We start from the raw sequence: 22,373 nt of genomic DNA, 5'->3' as shown, positions 1-22,373 counted from the left end.
TACTTTCTTCCTTAGCAAACAAAACATTGTGCTACTCTTAAATTTCCATGTGTTAAGTCTGAATCCAGCTCCAGTCTTAGTATCAACACTGAACTTACATTAAGATAGAAATAGTTCCCCTATGTGTTACAAGTAGGTGCTTAAGGTCCTTTGCTGAGTCCCCTGGCTCTCCTTCCCCTGCTCCATTGGTTTTCTCTTGCAATTATTTTTGGAACGAGAGAACAATTCTAACAGTTCTTAGTTTCTTTCCTATAAGTCCTTTAGAGCTGTATCTTAATTCCACATTTGATTAATTTGCGTTTACCAAGTGCCAGTGAAATGTAACTTAGATAAAAGTGTATGTAAGCAGCCAGGTGTAGTGGTGCATGCTTGTAATCCCAGCATTTAGGAGGTTGAGACAGGAGGATCATGGTTTGAGGACAGCCTCAAATTACCTAATTCCTGAGGCCCTTTGCAACTCAGTGAGACCCTTTTTTAAAAATAAAAGAAATAAAATAGGGCTGGGGGTATAGCTTGGAGGTAGAATGCCCCTGGGTTCCATTCTTAGTACTGCAAAAAAAAATGCATAGAAGTGCACACCTTGATGTATTTTTCACATATGTAACAGACAGGTAGTTCAAGAAAAAATGATCAGTGTCCTCCAAACCTCTCCTTGTACCCCCATCCCACCATGAGCCACGGGGAAAGGTAACCACTTCTCTTATTTTCCTGAAGCACAGGTTTGGCCTGTTTGAGTATTTTGTACAAATTCAAATAGGATATAGCATGCTCTTCTAGGGCAAGTATCTTCCTTTGCATACATTTCACAAAATGCACAGCTATCTTGACCCTCAGTCTTTATGAGGTCAGGAAGTCTCCACCCTATAGCTACACAGTCTGCACAGGCCCTGAGCGCACATGCGTGCAGGTGGCATTAGTCCCTGGACCTTCACTGGGCATGCCCCGCTGCCCCCAAGTCCAAGGGGAGCACAAGGCTTTGCTGCCGTGTTCTATACCACGTCTCTGCAACAGCCACTGTGCTAGCCCTTCTCACCCATGGAAATCATGAGCTTCCCTGGGTTCCTATACATGCTTATTTTCATGGCGTGATTTTACCTTCACTTTACAAACGATGTAGGTATGTGCAACATTTTTTAGTATCATTCAATTCAAATGAAATGTTCAAATTGTGCACCTAATTGTAACAGCATATTCTTTTGTGTGTGTGTGTGTGTGTTTGTCTGTGTGATTTAGGTGTGCACGCATGTGTGTGGTACTGGGAATTGAACATTGAACCCAGGAATATTCTACCACTGAGCTATACCTCCATTGCAATATATTTTTAATTTTGAAATGAGGTCTTGTTAAGTTGCTGAGGGTAGCTTTGAACCTTAAATCCTCCTGTCTCCAACTCCCAAGTAATGTCCACTAAAATCCATAATTCAGTCGATCTGATGGCAAATATTCTCTAAGCACATTCAACATGGAAGACACAATCTTAGCTGACAAAACCCATCATTTAACAAGACAAAATAAATCCCTCCGAAAGCTTACATGGATGTCACACGCTTGTAATCCCAGTACTTGGGAAGCTGAGAAAGGAGGATCACAAGTTTGCAGTCAGCCTCAGCCACTTAGTGAGGGACTTCTGCAACTTATCGACACTCTTTTTCAAAATAAAAATTAAAAAATAGGGCTGGAGGTATAGCCTGGAGGTAAAGTGCTCCTAGGGCTCAATCCCCTATCTTGCAAAAAAAAAATTATATGGAATTAAATACTGTACTTTTAAATATGCTATAATGGAGAAAGTAACTGCTGTGGGGAAATATAAGAATAAACCCTGATCTCTCTCCTTTCAGAATCTCATTATAATATATGACATAAGAAATACTTCTCAGATAAGTATTCATTGACTGGTAATTAGTAGTTTTATTTGATCTTAGTAAAAATGACAAACATCTGTGTACTTTAATAAAAGTATCTGAGAAATATATTTAATCCTATCAAATAGCTACTAATTGATATGACTTGGGGGAATATTATTAAAGTTGTTTCTACTAAGGACTGTGTGTATATATGCATGTGTTTCTTTTGATGTATGTATGTATGTATGTATGTATGTATGTATGTATGTATTTATGGTATTAGGGATTGGACCCAAGGGTTTTCTACCTCTGAGTTACAATCACAACCTTATTTTCGTTTTTATTTTGAAATAGGGCTTCGCTAAGTTTCTAAGGCTGACCACAAACCTATGATTCTCCTGTCTCAGCCTCCCAAATACGGGCATTAGAGGTATGCATCACCATGCCCAGCTGCTTATGTTTTATATTTTTATTAGTTGTCCCTACTTCAAACATAAAATATATCTGAATAACATATTTTTTGGTCTTTGATTTTAAAATTAAAACGTAACCGGTATTATTTTTTATTTTAAATAAAGCTAAGATATAACATCCTATATATTAGTGCTCAATGCATAAAGCTGCCATATAATAGATATTTAATTATATATTCATCTTTTTATTTAATAAGTCATATAAAAACCTCATCAGTCAGACCTGATGCTGCACGCTTGTGATTCCAAGTACACGCTTGTGTACTTGGGAGATTGAGACAGGAGGATCTCAGGTTGGCGGCCAGCCTCAGCTACTTAATGGGGTCCTCTGTAACTTAGTGAGTCCCTGTCTCAAACTAAAAAATAAAATATAGAGCTAGGAGTGTAGCTTGGATGTAGAATGATCCTGGATTCCATCCCCAGTACTGGAAAAAAAAAACAAAAATCATCATATAGACCAAGTTGTATCACAAATACAAAAATCTTTTCAAAGTGACAGGAAATTTCTTTCATATACATTTTTTTTTCAGTTCTGTTATCAAACACTTGTTTTGTGCCGGGCTGAATGTAAACAGCCTGAATAACTTTATGATAAATTCGCAGTCTTTTCCTGTTGCTCGAGGCTATCATACAGATCTATTTTCCAATTTGTATACTATAACAGAGCTGAAAAATACACAAGCAGGACAGTCGCTGTGTGAATGGAATGAACAATTGCCCTTGCGGAGGGCGTAAGATGAGCAATGTCTTAGCTCCGGGCAAGTCGGTTTGTTTTCTTATCTCAAACGGAGGGACCGTGCTTCCTCACCTCCTCCAAGGAACACAAGGGCTAAATGATGAAACCTGCCATTTTTAAATAGGCACTATTACATTCCAAATGGAATTAGCAATTAAACCGCACATTCAATTGGAGAAAACTGTTTCAGCTATGGGAGAGCTCTTTTGGTGACAGGAGAAATGTCTGAAATTGTTTAGCATACATGTTCTTGAGGATCTGTTTTGTAATACATAATTTAAAATTCACAAAGAAGTAAATGATATTGAGCGTATCAAACAATGTTTAATACAGAATAAAGCACTGGGTAAGCTTTGAAATTTGGATGTATCTCCCCATCAAATATTCCTTATGAAATAAAGGGGAGCTGGATTAGTGTCTTTAGTCCATTTGCTACCAAGGAAATAATAATTTTAAAAATGTGTCCTTGAGATTTTGCAAGTAATAGATGAGCAAAGAGAATGAAATATAAGTAGTCGCCAATACATCTTTCTTGGTTTCACCCAGGCATATGTACCGAGTTAATGAGGATTCATGTCCAGTGTACAGAAATTATCTTTCCCATAACACCACCCATTGGCCTTTCTAATCAATAGAAACACTACCAACATCCTAATGACAGAAGACAGGCTGATTTGCATTTTCTCATAAAATAGATTCCTAAGAAGTGTTATAGAAGTAGATTTCTAATAAATATTTGTTACCTCCCCAATCCATATGTTGCAGTCCTAACCTGCAGAACTTCAGAACAGTATGTAAGTTGAAAATAGGCTTGCATACATAATTAGTCGAGTTAATATGAGATTATACTGGATATGGCGATTCTCTAATCCAATACAACTAGTGACTTTATAAAAAGAATGTCCTGTACAGAGCAACATGGCGGGAAAAAGAATATAAAGTATGACAGGGAGAGGGCTGCCATCTACAAGTCGGGGGTAAGGTCTGAAACAGATTGTTCCCTATCAGCACTCAGAAGCAACCCCCCTGGAAAACCTCGACTCCTTGATTTTGGAACTGCACAACAGTGTTTGGGCCTGCACACAGTAAGAGAATACATCTTCCCTGTTTAAGGCATTCAATCGGTGACAAGTTGCTATGGCAGCCCTAGCAAACTAACACATCGGTACACAGTATTTTCAGTTGAAAAGAGCAACATCAGTAGAATAATACCTAGATTTTCAACCTTCTGAGCTATCCCAGGGAAGCTCCTAAGACTCGGTTTTTGGCTTCATTTTGAAAAATGATATGTACACTGAAAGCTGTTGAGAAGATTGAGGTAATGTGAAATATCCAGCAGATAGCAGATGTTAAATGATTCTTTTCTCTCTTTAATTTTTAAATGATAAAGCAAATCAATAAAATAATCTTAGACTGGAAATTAGGGCTTCCACATCAAGTTCTGACCCCTCCCCATAGCTTGTTAATCGAGGCTTCTTATTTGATAGTCATTGATCCACATTTATTTATTCCAGGGTTTTCAGTCTTGTCTGCATATTAGAATCTTTAGAGAGATTTTTAAAAAATGCCTATATGGCCGGGCGTGGTGGCGCACGCTTGTAATCCCCGCGCTTGGGAGGCAGAGACAGGAGGATCACGCAGGTTCAAAGCCAGCCGTGCGCGCTGGCTTAGGAGACCCTGTTTCCAAACAAAAAAGTATAAAAAATAGGTCTGGGAGTGTAGCCTAGAGGTAGAAGGGCTTCCAGGAACCCCAGTACCACCAAAAATTATATAAAAAAATAAAAAATGCCTATAGCAAATCTCATCAAAGCTGAAATGGAAGGGTAGGAGAAGAAGGCTGAGGTAGATTAATGGAGAAGCTACATCTGAATATGTGTAGGAGTATGAATGTAGCATGGTCCACCTGGACACTCATTGTTGGGAGGGGGAAGGAGATGGTGGGGGGCACCAAGCACAGTCTGCATGTATGCCATTTTCAATATGATCCACATAAAATAAATAAATAAATAAATAAATTTATTCTATAAAAAATTAAAAATGCCAATTCCTGAGATGCACCCCAGAGATTCTGACTTAATGGGACTGGAGTGTTTCCAGTGGCATTAGGACTTTTTAAATTTTCCCATGTGATAGTACATGTTCCAGGCCTGAGAACCACTGATCTCATTCTTTTTCATGTAGAGATGTTGTTGTTTTTCCTGGTGCACAACAGGCAATTGGTAGACAGCTGACCAGGAACAAGTAATGCTTGTGACATGATAAACTAGTCTACCCAGAGACAAGACCGTTGCCAGGAAATTAACAACATAAATGTGGCAATCTTCTAAGGCTCTTACTTGGGCTTTGACAAGAAGTTTCTAGATCTAGCTTGTCAAGTTCTCATGCCATTGGTTATAAATACATATGTTCTTCCTCTTGTTTATAATATACAAATCCTATAACAGAATTTTGGTTACCAAAATGTAAAATCATGTACCATTTAAGAATATATCACACAAACATTGAAAACTTTGATATGTAACTAAATATCATTGAGATTTGGGTTGTGTCATTAGAAGATTTTTAAAAAGCATGTATTAGATGTTAGTCTTTATGCATGTAAGCTTTTTCTCCAAAAACCAGAAAATTTTCAGTCTTTACCATGATGATTTAATTATCTCAACAGGTTTTATTTAAAACTACCATTATCTTACATATATGTAGCACATTACAGTTAGCATGGTAAATGTATTTAACTTGATTTAAGTATTACATATTATATACTTGTTTGGAAATAGCATATTACCCTATTAAATCAGAACAATTTTTGGTTTTATGTATCCATTCAAAATCAATGTAACTAAAATAATTACACAATTTTGCTTAAAAATGTAGCTTTCATTTCTTTCTACAGTAAAGTCAGAATCTCTTTTAAAAACTGTGGTGGTCACTAAGTTTCATGTGGATGGGGATGAGGGAAATTTAGGAAAGCCATGGTGGTAGAAAACAAGACTGGCTAGTTGGATAGACTTGGTTTCAAATCTCAGTTCCACTCTTCATTTTCCTTCATTTTGGAGAAATTATTTTTAACAGGAAATGTGATATTTATTCAGCATCACATCTCTTGCTTTTTTTTTCCCCCCTTGCTATAGATCTATCTTGTGAAATGATCACCACAATTAGTTAACCCATCTGTAGCTCATATCTACTGAATTCACCATGAGCTCAGGGAAAATGAAATAGGATCTTCCCTCTGGAATCTGCAGCCTGCAGGCCAAGAGTAGGGCTTAATAATACTAACACATTACAGCACCACATGTGAGATGTTTTGAAGATTAAATAAGATATGGCACACAAATCACTTACAGTCCCCCCAGTAAAAACTGAAGCTGTTACTATTTGTTAATTGGCACAGGTGAAATTTTCGGAACTGCTTTGCCTGATGGCAGGTGAGTATTTTTCATAGATGTCACTATAGCTGCATATTAATGTATATAAACTGCATAAATTAATGCATAAAAACTGTATAAGTGACATTTTTTTCAATAGACTCACTCTCTGCCTCATCAAAATGTATCAGTGAGGCTCATGGGATAGCTGTAGCTGTTCCTTCTAAGCACTGTTTTCATTTGGAAACACTGCTTGATTTTCCTGGAAGTAGAAGTCCAGGCCTCACTTCTCCAGGCCCCAAGAATGACTCATGGTGATGGAGAAAGCCATTCAGATGGCCTGTCAACGTGGCATCCTTTTGCCACAAAGATAATTTCAAGGTAGCTGATAACGAAGCTAGTTTAACTCAAGCAAACCAAAGGTGTTGGCCAAGACATTTTAACCCAATCTCGTATCTTTCTCAAAGTCAACATTGACTAAACTAGTCACTTGGCAGAACTGTGTATAGGCATCTTTACACTGGTCATGATACAGACATCCCCAAAGCTATGCTGGATGGCCTGGGATGCGGGTTAAAGTTATTGTTATTATTTCTACTGTCCTTACAATGATAAACATGTTAACTATTCCTGTGTGTTTTTACATCACCTTCAATACAATGTTCTATAATCAATAACAACAGTACTAATAAATAATTAGGATACAATAAAATACCAGGGAGATAAGAGGAGACTATACTTATGGGAGATACTTTCAGCAACTTATTTTATTAATTTATTTAAATCTTGATAACTTCCATAAGAAAGGTGTTACTATATCCCTCTTATAGCTAAGGCAACTAAAGCCCATGGAAGGTTGATTAAAATGGCTGAGTGTACACCAACCCTAATCATTGGAGAAGGCGTTTGATATTTGAAGTCCAGCTCTGGACCTCATGCTCTTTTGTACTATGAATATATCTGTTTTGGTTTAGACAAAATGAGCAAATGGACATTATGGTCTTGCTATTTCTTTTAGAACCCAAATAGGTATTTGGTTCCATATCAGGCAGAGGAGTCTATCTCTTCAATTTTGAGGCTCAGATATAAGTGATGTCTGCCTTTAGTCAAAATGAGCAAGTAGTTATTGTGATCATGCTAGTTCTTGCAGAACCAAAATAAGTTTTGGCTACGTATCAGGTAACGGGCTCTCTGAATCCAAGGCTCAAACATAAGGAACATCGTTTTTCTCAGCCTCAGCTCACTTAGGAATGAGATCTGTTGATTCAGTTGTCAGCTTCAATATATATTTATTGGTGCACTAAAGCCTCACGTCTTAATGTAGATCACGCTGACAATGGTATATATTCACACAGGACTTGGTGCTCTCTTCCACTTCCCCATTTCCCTCCCTCCCTATACTGAGTGTTGGATGTCTAGGTTAACAATATTAGGTTCACATGTATCCACATAGCCACATGTAGCATTTCCTTCAGTGAACTTTAGCGTTCTTCTTTCCCTACCTTTCCTTCCTGGGATCTGGCTATACCACGCCTGGGTATCTTTCCAAAGTGGTTGAAATCAGAGAACTATAGTAACATATGCATAGCCATGTTCACAGCAGCCTAATTCTCAGTAGTTAAAATATAGAACCAACCTAGGTCTCCATTACCAAATAAATGGATTGTAAAATTATGGGAAATACATACAATGGAATTCTCCTCAGCAATAAAAAAAGAACAAAATTCTGTCATCTGTAAGCAGATAGAAAGATCTGGAGAACATTATGTTAAGTGAGATTAGCCAAGTACCAAAAGAGAAGAAACATATGTTTTCTCTAATGTACTTGAGCTAGGGAGTATTTGGGATACTAGAGGGACTAGATAATAGAGCAATTGTCAGCTTTTAAGTAGCTATGATGTGCTTGGCTGTGAACTCTGCTTAGTGGTAGAAGTGAACACCTATGTCCTAAAAGCCTGCCGGGGGGGGGGGTGTCAACCAAAGTTCTTCTAAAGTAGAGTATTTATTTGCATTACAGAATTATAACTTTACTAATTTAAAGTAAAGGATTCCATAACTCTTTTAGAAAAGTCAGCTTTTTATTGTTGGCTCAGAAAAACAGCCAGGAAAGGCATGGTTATTTATGAGTCCCCTCTCTCCTGCTACCTATTTCAGAAATTTCTTCCACCTTCAATGACTTCTGGCTCCTCTTCTCTGCAAGACAAGTCCTTGTCTGCTTAGCTGACAACACTTAGCTCCTCAGAAAGCTTCTGCTGGCCATGACCCGCAGGCACATTCTGCATGGCAGGAACAACCTGTGCAAACTTTTATCTATTAGAATGCACAGTTGTACAATATGTGTTTATATGCTTAGCCTTACCAGCAGTTTTTCACCTCTGGAAGACAGTAATTGTGCTCCTTATTTGTCTATCTTCAACCCTTTGCAAATAACAGTGCTCGGCGAGGAGTGTCCGTTTTACCAAAGCTCCCTCTCTTTTCACAATACGTCCATTTGCTCTGAATTCTAGCTTTAATCCAACCTTCCAATTGGGAGACCCAGAGGCCAAATCTAATTCCTCTTTCTCATAAGAGCTCCTGATAGACTGAAAGCAACATACTCTATCTTTCACGTATATATGAATTTTCTGTGGATATTTTCAAACTGTAAATCTTGATTCAGAAGATCTGAATCAAAAATGGGCCTCTGATATCCTGCATATTTTTTTTCTTTGAAGTGGTAACTGTTTGTCCTTCATTTGGGGCATACAGACAGTCCTTTTTTTCATATTTTTTATTGGTACACTGTAACTATACATCATAATGAGGTACTGCTTGATAGGAACACATATGTTCACCACAGTTGCTGTTTCCCTCCGGAAACCACCTCACTCCTTCACCCTTCCTGGTGCACCGTGAACAAGTTCCCACGTGACACAGGGCTTCTGGTCGAGAGACCATACTTTGAGTAGCAGGCATTCAGCATGGCCCCACTTTCTACTTGCAGGCTTTCTACTTTCATGACTTACAGCATATTTTTATTTTTGCTAATACTTATGAGCCTATTTTGGATTCTGCTTATCTTGCTCTTTTTAATTAGCCCAAGAAAACATGAATATTATAGACAAAAATAGGTAATGTATTTTTCTTAATTCCCAAAGTAAATTGATTAAATTAAATCGAATAGAAGCCTCATGGTCATGTTTTCACTGATGTCCAATCAAAATATTATTCACTTAAGCCTGAGAAGCACGGATGTAAAACAATATACCTATAAATACTCTAAGAGACGAAACCTATTGTGAAGCAAAAGTAACAGGTGATTTTGAATTTTCAAGGGCAGATCCAATCTAATATACCATTTTAATACATCTGGGATAGCAAATGTATGAAATTTTATAATAATTGCATAAGTACTATGGTCCCTTCATTGTTCTAAGCTCTTTACATGGATAACTAATTAAAGATCAACAGCTTCCATTAAGTGAATAATATTGGGTCAATACTGTTACTAGTCCCCTTTACAAATGATGAAATTTAGGCACAGTAAGATTATAAAATGTACCCAAAGTCATGGACCTTTGTAACTGAAATTAGAATGCTTGGCCTGCACGGTCTCATTTCAGAGCACACCACTGAACCACCCTCTACCTGCCTCGTGGAGTCCACAGCCACACAAGAAGGGTAGTTCACTACATGCTACATATTCTTGTTTAGGCAACCATCATTCCTCTAACTTCCATCAAGTTGCCACCTAAGCAAGATACAGAGAAGCGAAGAAATTGCCATCTTATTTAAAATGTTTGCAGGTACCCACTTATCAAAACATTACCCAAACTTTCATTTACCTAGGCATCCCTAAATGAAGCTTTGATTTGCTAAGAAAGAACATTACCATCTCCATTATTAGCAAGCAGTATAATATAAAATAAAACATCTGCGAATATCCATGCACTTGATGAGAACTTTTTTTTTTCAGAGATTTCAAGCAATCAAATATACTTTCAAAATTAGGACAATAATTACATATATCTTATTTTGATCCATAGACTGAAACCACATTAGATTTCAAAGAATTTTATGCTGTTATTTTATAGCCTTTAAGAAATATTATAAAATTATATACTTTTCCTTTAATGAACAATACTTGCCAAAAATATGTTCAACTTTATTATTTTTACCCTTCAAATTTTTGGAAAAACATTAAACAGCTAACCATATTTGCTTAGAATGGTTCTAAGAAATGATTCTGTAGAGGATATTACCAGGTTGACATGAAAAGAAACTTCATGATCCCTTAAAAGGAAAATTCTACACTACAAATGTGTATTTAGAAAGGTGATCGAAATTCACTTGTAGAAGCATTGCAATGTATGTAAAAGCATCTAGAATATCCACTCTACCTATTAAAATTCATGAGACTTTAAAAATATCATACAGCCAAAGAGGGGTATAAATAGAAAAATCTATGCCATAGAAATAAGCTTATTTACTTTGGAAATTGTTTTCTTCTAAACAAGTCCTGAATATTCTTATCCCATTTATATCACTGATCATTTTGGAAAGTCTTTAATGCAGATTATTCAGTTGTGCTTTATTTCTCAATAAGCTATCTATAAAATTATTTTTAATGTACCTGCCTGGCCCTTTTTTCAAATAACTGACAGCAGCAACAGTGCACATGTCCACACAAACAGGCCGGGGTAATTCCCATGTATTCGTGAAAAGAATTGCATTAGTGTAGGAAGCAGAATGGAAGATATTATCTAATGGAAGATTCATGATCGAGCAAGGGATGGGTTTCTTCCTTAGTTTCATATATAGAAAAAAAAACTCCATTTATTTTTTGTGAGACTCAAAGTATAAGATTGAACTGTGAAAAAAAGAGACATTTGTGCTTTACATGGGAACAGATTTTTAAGTGATTTGGAAAATTAGTGCAACCGCTATAACAAATGGTCGCAAAGATAGGACAGAGCAATCCATTCATTTTTAAACAGTGTCCCCTTACACGGCTCGTTGCACACAGGCCATCATTATGGTAACAAATAATTTGCTACGAGCGCTGCAATGGCACTTGGCACTGTGCTGGGTGTCCCGGTGGCCAATCTCCGGCCCAGCCTGCATCACACTGTCTATGCATGCATTTATATGAGTTTTTCCACTTGTTAATTTGAAAAACATGCCAGAGTTTCGCTCATATTTTGCCTCTTATTTTAAGTCATATTTCCTTTTTTGACAATATGGTCAGCTATTTTCAATCATGCATAAGAGGAAATGGTGGATTAGATCTGGAAAAGATAGGGTGAAAATGTCTGAAATGATCTTTACTGACTAGTCTACAATGATCAATATAATTATAATTCTCCTGGAAAAGACATACTATGCCTGATTTGTGGAACATGTCTACAATTGATAACACGATTTATACATCATTACAGCTTGCAGTTTTTAAAAATTATGTAATTTACGTTAAATCTCAGAGTTGGTGTTGTAGAAAATCCTCAGATTATAAATTTTAGGCTCAGAGAAATAAGTCACAGGTCCAAGTTAAGAAAAATAAAGGCATAAGATGTACATTCACAAATATATCAAAATCAATCACAAAGCCGAACATGAGAAGGAGGGAGGGGGATGGGAGTGGGTGGAAATTGGGGAAGGGGCAACTGAGTGATGTGTACACACATGTCTCTACTGCCTCTTATCCCATTAAGATGCATGACTACAATGCACCAATAAAATAAGTAAAGGAATCAATATACTTAATTCAGATCTTGGCTTTTACTTTTCAAACAACTGATTATAGGATAATCTACAAAAGAGTGTAGAACGTTTATTATTGATATAAAGGTAGATTAATGGGATATTCCTTTAAAAGTAGAAAATACATGTTCAAGCTATTGATATGATATTCAGAAAAACAAAACATTTAATATGCTTATCCACTAGTTACTACACTTGCTACCCAGATTTTGGGCATGTTTCAAACTTTTTAGAAACATTGAAGTTTTATGTGAATATATGTATATATATATATATATATATACATATATACATGCATGTAAATATGGGTGACATATGTATATATTATACATATATATGCTATAAATACATATATGCATGTTACACATATGTACATATAAGTAACATTTATATATATTTACTCATATGCTTTCCCTATATACATATATGTAAAAGCATATAAGTAGCAAAGATTCAAATTTTTAACAAATTTTGCAATGAAATATTCTAATATAGCTCAGAGAACATAAATTTATATATTCCTATATTTTTGGTAAGTATCTATGTAATTTAAATATGATAAAATATTTCTTCCCTATAGGACTCTCTACCTACTGGTTCAGTGGTTAACAAATTCCAATCTGTTATCTGCTTATCACTAACCTTAAAAAATGGTTCAAAACTCTTTCAAAAAATGATTACAACTATATATGCATCTTATTATATTTAAGAAAAAAGTTTAAAAAGATAAAGAAAAACTACGTACACACTGCAGTACAGGTAAATTGGTAGCATGTATCCTGCAAAATAATAGTGGCGTCTAAGACATTCACTATATTAATACTCCAATTTCCTATTTTTGGTTCCAAATACATGCATTCAAACACCAGTAATTGAATTTCTCAAGCAAAACTGAATTTAGCCTCTTAGCAAAAATCCTCTGGAATTCATATTTAATGTATTGTTTAAAGGATTTTGATAAGAAATGCTTATGTAGAATAATTCTTTTCCCTCCCACAGATGATTCTTAGGAAACCTGAAGACACTGCAGAGGAGTACATAATTTAGAGTTTGTGGAATACGCAAAATGCAGTGATGGAGGATGATTTTGCTAATCTCACCTATGTTTCTTTTACATTGGAAAAGGGCAACCTAAATAAAAGGATATTGTAGTAGAAATAAAGTTTACAGAATCCTATCATGCTCAGTATTATCAAAGAGGATTAGAAGGTTTGAGTAGTTAGGCACATTTAGCAACTCACATCTTTGTGTATTAAATATTTAGATAAATCACTCTGTGGTAATCTTTTCAAAGGCCATTTTGATTCTGTCCTGTAAAATCCATGGTTTTAGAATCTTGTGAAAATGTTACAATTTTCATATAAATGAATTGTTCTTTGGTTATTGTAACATAATATCCAATGATAATAAAAATATCTCAGAACATCCATAGGATATTTTAAATTGTTATTATAAAATTAGTTATGCCTTTCATCTCTCCAATAATTATAAAAGGAAAAGCCATTGACATTTGCTAAAAATTATTTTCAAGATACAGAATTCAGAGTATCTCCTGTTCTCAGATAATGAATCATTATAGGAGTGGACGGGAGTGGCAATCTCAAAACTTCAACTTTGAAATCTTCTGACTCTGAAAATTTCCATCTGATATGGTGTTTCCCCTAAAAAGCTTTCCAACCTTCTTTATGCTAGAATTTCTTAAGTACATGATGTTAAATGGTAGCAGATTAAAAGAAAATCTAGTGTTCAATTAGCGTTTCTAATAAACTGAAGCCTAAAAGGGTAGTTTTGCTGATATTGAAAATGCTGAATTTTAATCACTTAATACTTGTTAAGACATAAGCTTTAATGTACTAACGAATGTTTAAAGGTCAATGAACTTGATTAGTTTTAGAACACATCAAAGAAATGAACTATTTTTCATATTAGGATTAAAACATTTCTGTCATACATTACTAAAATAACAGTCACTATGTGGCAGTCTCATTGGCTCTTAAATATGGGTTTCAATATTTATATTGCATGTCAAACCTGTTTTGAATTTTAAATTTTCAAAATTATCATTTTTTTCTAGAGATAACCATTCATCAATTACTACATAGCATACTAATTTTAGTGAAAAACATATGATTTGACATGAATATCAGAACAAACATCAGGAAAGTAGTAGATGATAGATATGTGCCTTTTATTACCACCCCAAAAGTCTGAGAGCCCTGTAAATAGATCTAGTCCACCTTCATGTTATGCGCAATTTTTACTGCAGAGCTGCTCTGCTGCCTAACTCAGCTATTGGTATTTTATGGATCACCAGAAAAGTCCACATCACTCTGAAAATTTCACTTTCTTTGTTTTTTTTTCCACTTGTGCATCTTCATTTGATTAATACTCTGAATATCCCTATGTTACACATCAGAATACTAAAGTTCCAATATAGCTATATTTTAGTAGCCATCTGTGTTAATACTTTAGCATTTCAAGGTAGGAGGGTTTTGAACATTGTCTTAACTATGAGGTGAAGACTTTATGAAATGTAGTCTAGAGTGTGACTTGTGGCCCTTCAAACAATTTTGTCAACATGCTAATCTGATCTGGGATTAGAGAGAGTAATAAAGCAACAAGTGCTTTACTGAAGAGTGTGATCTAAGAAGCCCTGACGATCCACTCTCAGTTAGCTGGTTGGCCAGTGATTTGGCTGAGTGGTCATTTGGTCAGCCTGTCTGTTTGTCTATCTCTGTCAGTTTCTCTCTCTCTAATTTTGTCTTTAAGAAAGGTTGTTTCTAATTATCTATTCCACTATTATTTTTACTATAAACCACTTTCACTCACACCCTAACTGCAAACTGAAACCAATCTAATATATGGTTCTTAAAATTGCCCATATTTCAAAATTACCTGGAGAGTTTAAAAATTCTCCTCATATTTTATGCTCATTAAACCTCAGATCTCTGGGGTTGGGGCAGAGCACCTACATGTTTTAAAGCTTTCTAGGTGGCACTATCATCTATCCAATGTTGAGAATCACTTTTATATAAATTATACATGAGGGTTTGAGTCATTTTGATTATGAGTAATTTTCACAAAGAGAAACTTCCCCTAGTAATTCCTTCCTAATAAGGAGACTTTGCTTCTGTCACAGTAATATAATAAAATATAGCTCTGTAATAAGAGCATAAGATAGGATTATTATAATGGGGGTAAATTATTTTCTTACTTCACATCATTGAGCCTACTTCTCTAAACTATTTTCCTAATAATTTCACTGTTTTATTCCAATTGATGATCCATATCTCAAAGTTATTAGTACCATTAATTATATTATCTACTGACACGATTCTAATTTCATTGGTCTGTGTATGACTGACATTCATATATTTAAAATGTCTTCACGTGATTAAAATGCTCAGCCTAGGTTGAGACCCACTGCCCTAAGGGTTGGCTAAAAATCGCACCCTAATTTTTTTTTTCTGAATACACAAGGGACAATAATAAATACTTACATGTAAACTGTTCTTCACTAGTTTCAATGTATCTGTATTGGCAAGTTCATAAAGCTTAGAGGACAAGCAAGGGCTAGTAGTATTCTAGCACGTATTTCCCCTACCATTTTCAAATACTGGCAACTTGGTTCTGTCTCTTTATATTTGGGGCAGGGACTCACCCAGATATTCCCATCTTGATGATAGGGCTTCCAGTTTCTCCCCGTGTCGCTGTAGAGCATGCGGTACTGGGTCACCCAGTCAGAGCTGCTGTATCTTCCTTGGGTGGCGATGGCGCTGATTTGCTTTCTATTGCCGAAGTCAACCTGGAGCCATTGATAATGGTCACTGTCTGATGGAGACCATCCCCCAGCACCTGAGGGCAGAGCAAAGAGATAAGATGAATATTTAAAGTTGAATCTACAGAACTGGAAATGGGTGATTCTACATATCTTAATTGGCCTTGTCAGTGCTATATTTCATAGATATATTATAAAGTGTCCTTTATAGATGCCATTGGGACTTCAACTAATATTCTTCCAGCTGGGTAACATTGATTCTTTAACCTCTTTATGGTGTAATTATGTGCTCATTTTCTCCTGAGCAAATGTCTTCATAATTCCTCAATTAGATCTTATTAGTACATGTCAAAGTCTAATTGGCTGAGGGCTGATCAATTTACCATGAACTCTTCAGTTAAAATTACTGGGAAAATATATGTGACTATATAATTCCTTTTCTTTCATGTAAGGTTTTAACTTTTAGTAAATTATAAATGAAACAAAAACCAATTATACAAAACTTTCAAATATATTTTGCCTTAAGAAGTTCAGAGTTCAAAGAATATTAGTACTACAGTTCCTGAAATGAGGCCTTATCTCCCATTAAACCCCTGAACTCATGACTATTGTATATAGGAAATCAGGCATTATGTGTCAATTAAGAGATATAAGTCAACATCTCTTTATTTCCTTTTAAAATACTTTTATTAGTATAATGTAATTACATGTCACTGTGAGAGAAAAATTGATACAAACATACACACACACATCACTTGGTGTATTTTCCTCTATTAATGTTTCTTGATAACCATATTTTTAGGAAAACAATCAGAATTACTAAACAAAGCTAAACATCTTTGGTAAAATGTAATTGATTGGCAAATAATAAGAACTTAAAAGTATTTATTAGACAAATTACACTAACAAAACAGATTCCTAATTTCTAGTAATACTTATTAAAATTATGAATAAGATTAACCATATCAAAAAAACTGACTGAAATTGTGGCATAATTTCTAAGTAATTATGGCATAATTACTATGAGGCACTCTAATTTTGGGGATGAGTTCAGTTTCAGCTAGTGATGGGAAGAAATGATAGAAAAAATTCAACAAATTATCTAATACACAGTATATAAAATATATGTACTACTTGTTAAATATAAAATTTAAAGTTTCACAAAAATGTGTCCTATAAGAAAACTCATAACAGAAATTATTTTGTAAACCATTACAGAGATATAATGAATTTGTCAATGTTTATAGGGCTTAGTTTTGCTTCCAGCTGTGATATAGTAGCTCTCTAAACAACAAGAAAAGTGACAAAAATATGTAAAGTAATTGTTTTTAGGGACTGGGCAAGAGGCAGTGTAGGACTTGGATCTACAAGAGAAGAAAAATAAATGAAGTAAGCCTGCCAGCCTCCTGGCATTTGGCGAGGTCTACATTCCAGATTATGGCAAAATGGAAGAGGATCCCAAACAGAGTACAGCTGTGTCACTGAAATGAACACAGATCAGAATTCAAAGTTACTGATGAAACTGGGAAATGGTAGGTGGAGTCCCAGGGAGGGGTAGCTATTTAGAGAAGGTGTTATGGAAATCAATGAGGGGACCGCTGGAGTCTATATAGAGTTTCTGGGTCAATTCTTGCTGTGCACTGGCATACCAAGACTCCACAAGATATGAAAAAAGAAGATATGAAATGAACAAAAGCCAAAGACTGCACAGGGCTTGGTGAACCTGATTCCAAACTAGGTGAGATTGAAAGGCCTTGTTGAACAATCACAGTCATTCACAGACATCTCAGAAAGGTCATACTTTGGAAGTAGAGAAAATGTAGTTTTAGAAAAAGAACCACTCTGGATACAATCAAATGGAGGTTATCAAAGAAGTCAATGTGATCCACAAATAAACTTTTTGTTTCAACAAAAATCAATGCTCCATCAATTAAGACTATTAAGCTTAGATACTAAGCATTACATTTTTAATGCCCAAGGTAATTTTTTTAAAAAAGCAAACCAAAACATTAGACGTCTGGCAAGAGCAAAAACATATGCTTTATAGCCAGAGAAAAATGAATCTATAGAAATGGACTCCAAAAGAGCCGAAATTATTAAATCAGCAGACCATGATCTTAAAACAGTGATTATACATTAGGTCTACTGTTAAAAACAAAGAAAAGAAAAAGAAAGAAAGAAACAAATGAATGAATGAAGGAAGAAAGATGAAGAAAGAAAATAAGCATCTTAATGAGGGAAACTATAAAAATTAAACAAAATGGAACCTTAAATTAAAATGTTATCTGAAATAAATCATCTACTGGATGAGCTTAATAGCAGACTGGCTCTTCCTATAATTTGGATCCTAATTGTCCTCAAAGCAGCGAGATGATGTAGACCTGGTTCTCAGCCTGGGCTGCTAGACACTGATTATGGAAGATACTTTAAGAGGTGGGGAGGTGTCCTGATGATTGGTGTGCTCCTGGAGGGAACAGTGGGACGCTGGCTTTCTTTTCTTCTCTTGGTCCTTCAATGGCCATGAGGTGAGGGACTTTGCTCCACTCTGTACTCCCACCATGTTGTGCTGACATTGGCCCAAAGCAACAGAACCAGCCAGTCATGGCTGATGTCTCTAAAAAGTCAGCCCAAATAAACCTTTTTTCTTAGTGAGCCGATTATCTCAGGTAGTCTCTACAGTCACGGAATACTGACTAATAGAGACTCTGAGAAGAAAGCATCAGTCGATAAGAACATAAAGACATATAAACCATAAAAACAGAAGCCCAGAGATAAAATAAGTCTAAACAAATGAAAATCCAGGAATCATGGGGACAATAATAAGTGCCTTAAAAATTATTTAAGTGGTATATTAGAAGTAGAGAGGGTAGAGACTAAATAAAACACATATAGGGTACATATGAAAATATAATGGTTATAAAGTATAATCTCAAATATCTTAGCTAGGTAAATATTCCAGGAATAGAGAGACTGAGAAAATGAGCATCACTGGTTTGAGGAAAGTACACAGTAAATCAATAAAACTACTTTTCTTTTTTTTTCTTTCTTTCTTTCTTTTTTTTTTTTTTTTTTTTTTTGGTGGTACTGGGGTTCCTGAAAACCCTTCTACCTCCTGGCTACACTCCCAGACCTATTTTATATTTTTTATTTGGAAATAGGGCCTCTTAAGGCAGTGAAGCTGGCTTCGAACCAGCGTGATCCTCCTGTCTCAGCCTCCCAAGCACGTGGATTACAAGCATGCACCACCATGCCCAGCCAGGAAAACCCTTTTTCAAAAAAAAAAAGAGCTGAGGTATGAGGTATAGCTCAGAGGTAGAGCATCCCTGGGTGTAATCCCCATCACCACACACAATAAAAAGAAAAAAAGTATCTGAAAATCTCATTGAATTCCAAGCAGGATAAACACACAACAAAAACCTCCTTCAATTCACCTTATACTCATGTGCTAAAATACAACATTAAAGAAAAAATATGTACTGTCTTCAGAGGGTGAAAGCTTCTCAGCAGAAATAATGTAGGATAAAAAACAATGGGACCACATGTCTGATAGGATGGTAAGGAAATAAAAAGAAAGATTTCAAAGTAAAATTATATCTCCAGTAAAAAAAAATAGCCTTTGAAAACAAAAGGAACATAATGATATTTAAGAAAAACACTGAGGGAATTAATCAATTGCATTCATGTATTGTGAGAAAGAAAATTTGTAGTTTCACAAGCATTTTACCATATTGAAAATCATATCTACATAAAGAATGAATGTTGAAAGTGGCAAAAATGTCAATAAGTATATTTGTCAATGTGCTTAAATTTCTTTAAAAGATAATTGTGTTTTAAAACAGATATACACGACAACTTCTGGGAAGACAGCGACCAAGAAAAGCAGCGTTTACAATCCTGCTAACACTCAATCTCTATTGCAACAAAATCAGCACTTTTCATAGCCAGAAAACACTATCAGCAGAGAAATAAAAAAATGTAAACACAAGGGACAGAGAAAAAGATGACTAGAACAACCAAAGACCAGAAAAGAAACCAGCCCGCACTGGTGGAGCCACGCTGGCGCCATCTTCCCTCATAGCACCAGGCTCCATAGAAGAAAGGTAAACAAGGAGCTGAAGTGAGCAGCTGCAGATCATTCAGGCGTAATTCAGCAGTTCTGTCACCGCAAAGAACGTCTAAAACTCCCAGCAGCCAAGCTAATCACACCTTCCAGGGACTCAGAAAGGATCTCAACACCAGAAAAGAAATAAGCCAGCCTCACAGCCAAGGGCGTGGCAGTGGCGCCATATTGCCAGCAGCAGTGGTGAGTTTACCACGCCCATGACAGCTCCAGATCAGTCCACACAATAACCATAAGTGAAATTGCAGCCCCCTTCAGGAGAAATCCCAGCACTGCATCTCCAGGGACTTGCACAGCTTTGATAATCTCCCTGGCTCGGAGATTTTGCAGTCCAACCCAGTGAAGGAGTAGCAGTGGCAGAGATACCACACCCTAGTCACAGCTCCCCATGGGAAAATGCCCAACCTGGCACCCGTATGGTCTTGCGCAGCCTTGATTAACTCCCTGGGTCTGAGACTTTGTGATACAACCCAGTAAAGGAGTAGTGGCAGCTGAGATTACCACACACTCAAGATCCAGAGCACCCTAAGTGAAGTTGTGCTGACCCAGGAAAGAACCCAGAGAAGACACAAACTTGTGGGAAGGGGGAACAACAATACAGCAATGAATGCCCACAACCTCATAATATCAAAATCTGATAACAAAGAAATTCAGAGATCTCCAGAAGATAAAATCAGGAATATAACTGTAGAAATAATACAGGACTTTCAAAAAGAATTTAGAATCTAAAAGAAATAAAGGATGCAATCATTGAAGTAAAGGCATCAATTCAAACTATAAACAATCGATTAGACCATATGGAAAATAGAATCTTGCTCCTAGAAGATGATCATTCCAAAAATGAACGCATAATTTATAACTTAGAAAAAAAATCAGACAGCAGGAATCTGACATTGAAGAAATATGGACCCATTTTAAAAGAGCTAACCTAAGAATAATTGGAATAGAGGAGAGAAAAGGTGAAACCAAAGAGATCAATAATCTCTTCAAAGAAATAATAGCAGAAAGTTTTCCAAACATAGAGCAAGAGGTCGACACACAGGTCCAGGAAACTTAAAGAACTCCCTTTAGACAGGATCAGAGAAGAGGTTTCCCATGCCACATAATTGTCAAAATGACCAATGTAGAAGCCAAGCAGAGAATCTTAAAGGCAACAAAAACAAAAGGCCAAGTGACATTCAGAGGCAAACCAATTAGAATCACTCCAGACTTCCCAAACCAAGTCATGAAAGCCAGAAGGGCTTGGAGTAACATATTCCAAACTCTGAGAGGAAAAACTTTCAGCCAAAAATTTCCTACCCAGCAAAACTATCAAATTCGATGGGGAAATATGAAGCTTCCATGACAAACAGAAACTGAAGGAATTTATGTCTTCAACACCAGCACTAGAGAAAATACTCAAAGAGATTAACTACAAAGAAGAAATAGGTAATAAACACCAGAACCAGAGAAACAAGATTTTCCATTCAGCAGACAACTAAGCAAAGAAGAATAAACAGTATTGCAAAAAACAAATAAAATCTTAACATGTTAGGAATTAAAAGTTATCTCTCAATAATCACACTGAATGTAAATGGCCTCAATTCCCCAATAAAAAGACATAAAGTGGCAAAATGGATTAAAAACCAGAATCCATCCATCTGCTGCTTACAACAAACACACTTTACAAGTAAAGACAGTAACAAACTCAAGGTAAAAGACTGGAGCAAGGTAATTTGTGTTAAGTAGCCATCCTAAAAAATGTGAAGTAGTATTTCACTATAGATTTTATTTGTATTTCATTAATAATTAGTTATATTATGATAATGATGAGTGATATTCATGTGTTTATTGGTCATATAGAAATCTTTGGAGATTCATTATCTATTTTAGTCTTTTACCTATGTCTAAATTGTATTATTTGCTTTTATTGTTGATAAATTTTAGGATGTCTCTTTGGAATATTAATATACCTTCAGATATACTATTTGGAGTTATTTTATCCCATTCTGTCAGTAACTTTTAATTCTGTTTACATTGTCTTTGGGTGTACAATATTTTTTTTATGAAGTTTGTTTGTTAATTCTTTTGTTGCCTGTGCCTTTGGAATCATATGCAAGAAATCCCTGCAAATTTCAATGTTGTGAAGTTTTATGACCCAGGCTTTCTTCTAAAAGTTTATAGTCTTAAGATTTAAATTTAGGTCTTTTATCTATTTTGAGTTAATATTTGTATATGCCATTAGGTAAGGGTCCAATTTTATTCTTTTTCATGTATTTATTATTTTTCAACAATATTTTATGAAAAGATTATTATTTTCATCACCAAATGTTCTT

General features: G+C 35.6%; 1 protein-coding gene across 1 annotated transcript in view; it reads right to left on the bottom strand.

The window, feature by feature from the left end:
- CNTNAP2 (contactin associated protein 2) overlaps positions 1-22,373 on the bottom strand; it is a gene marked incomplete at both ends in the record, with an annotated part of 1,557,236 nt that overhangs the window by 1,431,644 nt on the left and 103,219 nt on the right. The window contains one exon of the mRNA XM_080701281.1: positions 15,822-16,015. Within this exon, the coding sequence (XP_080557407.1) occupies positions 15,822-16,015 (194 nt within the window). The remainder of the gene's footprint in view (positions 1-15,821; positions 16,016-22,373) is intronic.

The sequence above is a fragment of the Muscardinus avellanarius genome (genome assembly GCF_963383645.1).
Source record: "Muscardinus avellanarius genome assembly, chromosome: 9".
Lineage (NCBI taxonomy): Eukaryota > Metazoa > Chordata > Mammalia > Rodentia > Gliridae > Muscardinus > Muscardinus avellanarius.
The sequence above is the reverse complement of the archived record's forward strand: the minus strand, read 5'-3'. Positions and strand labels throughout refer to the sequence as shown.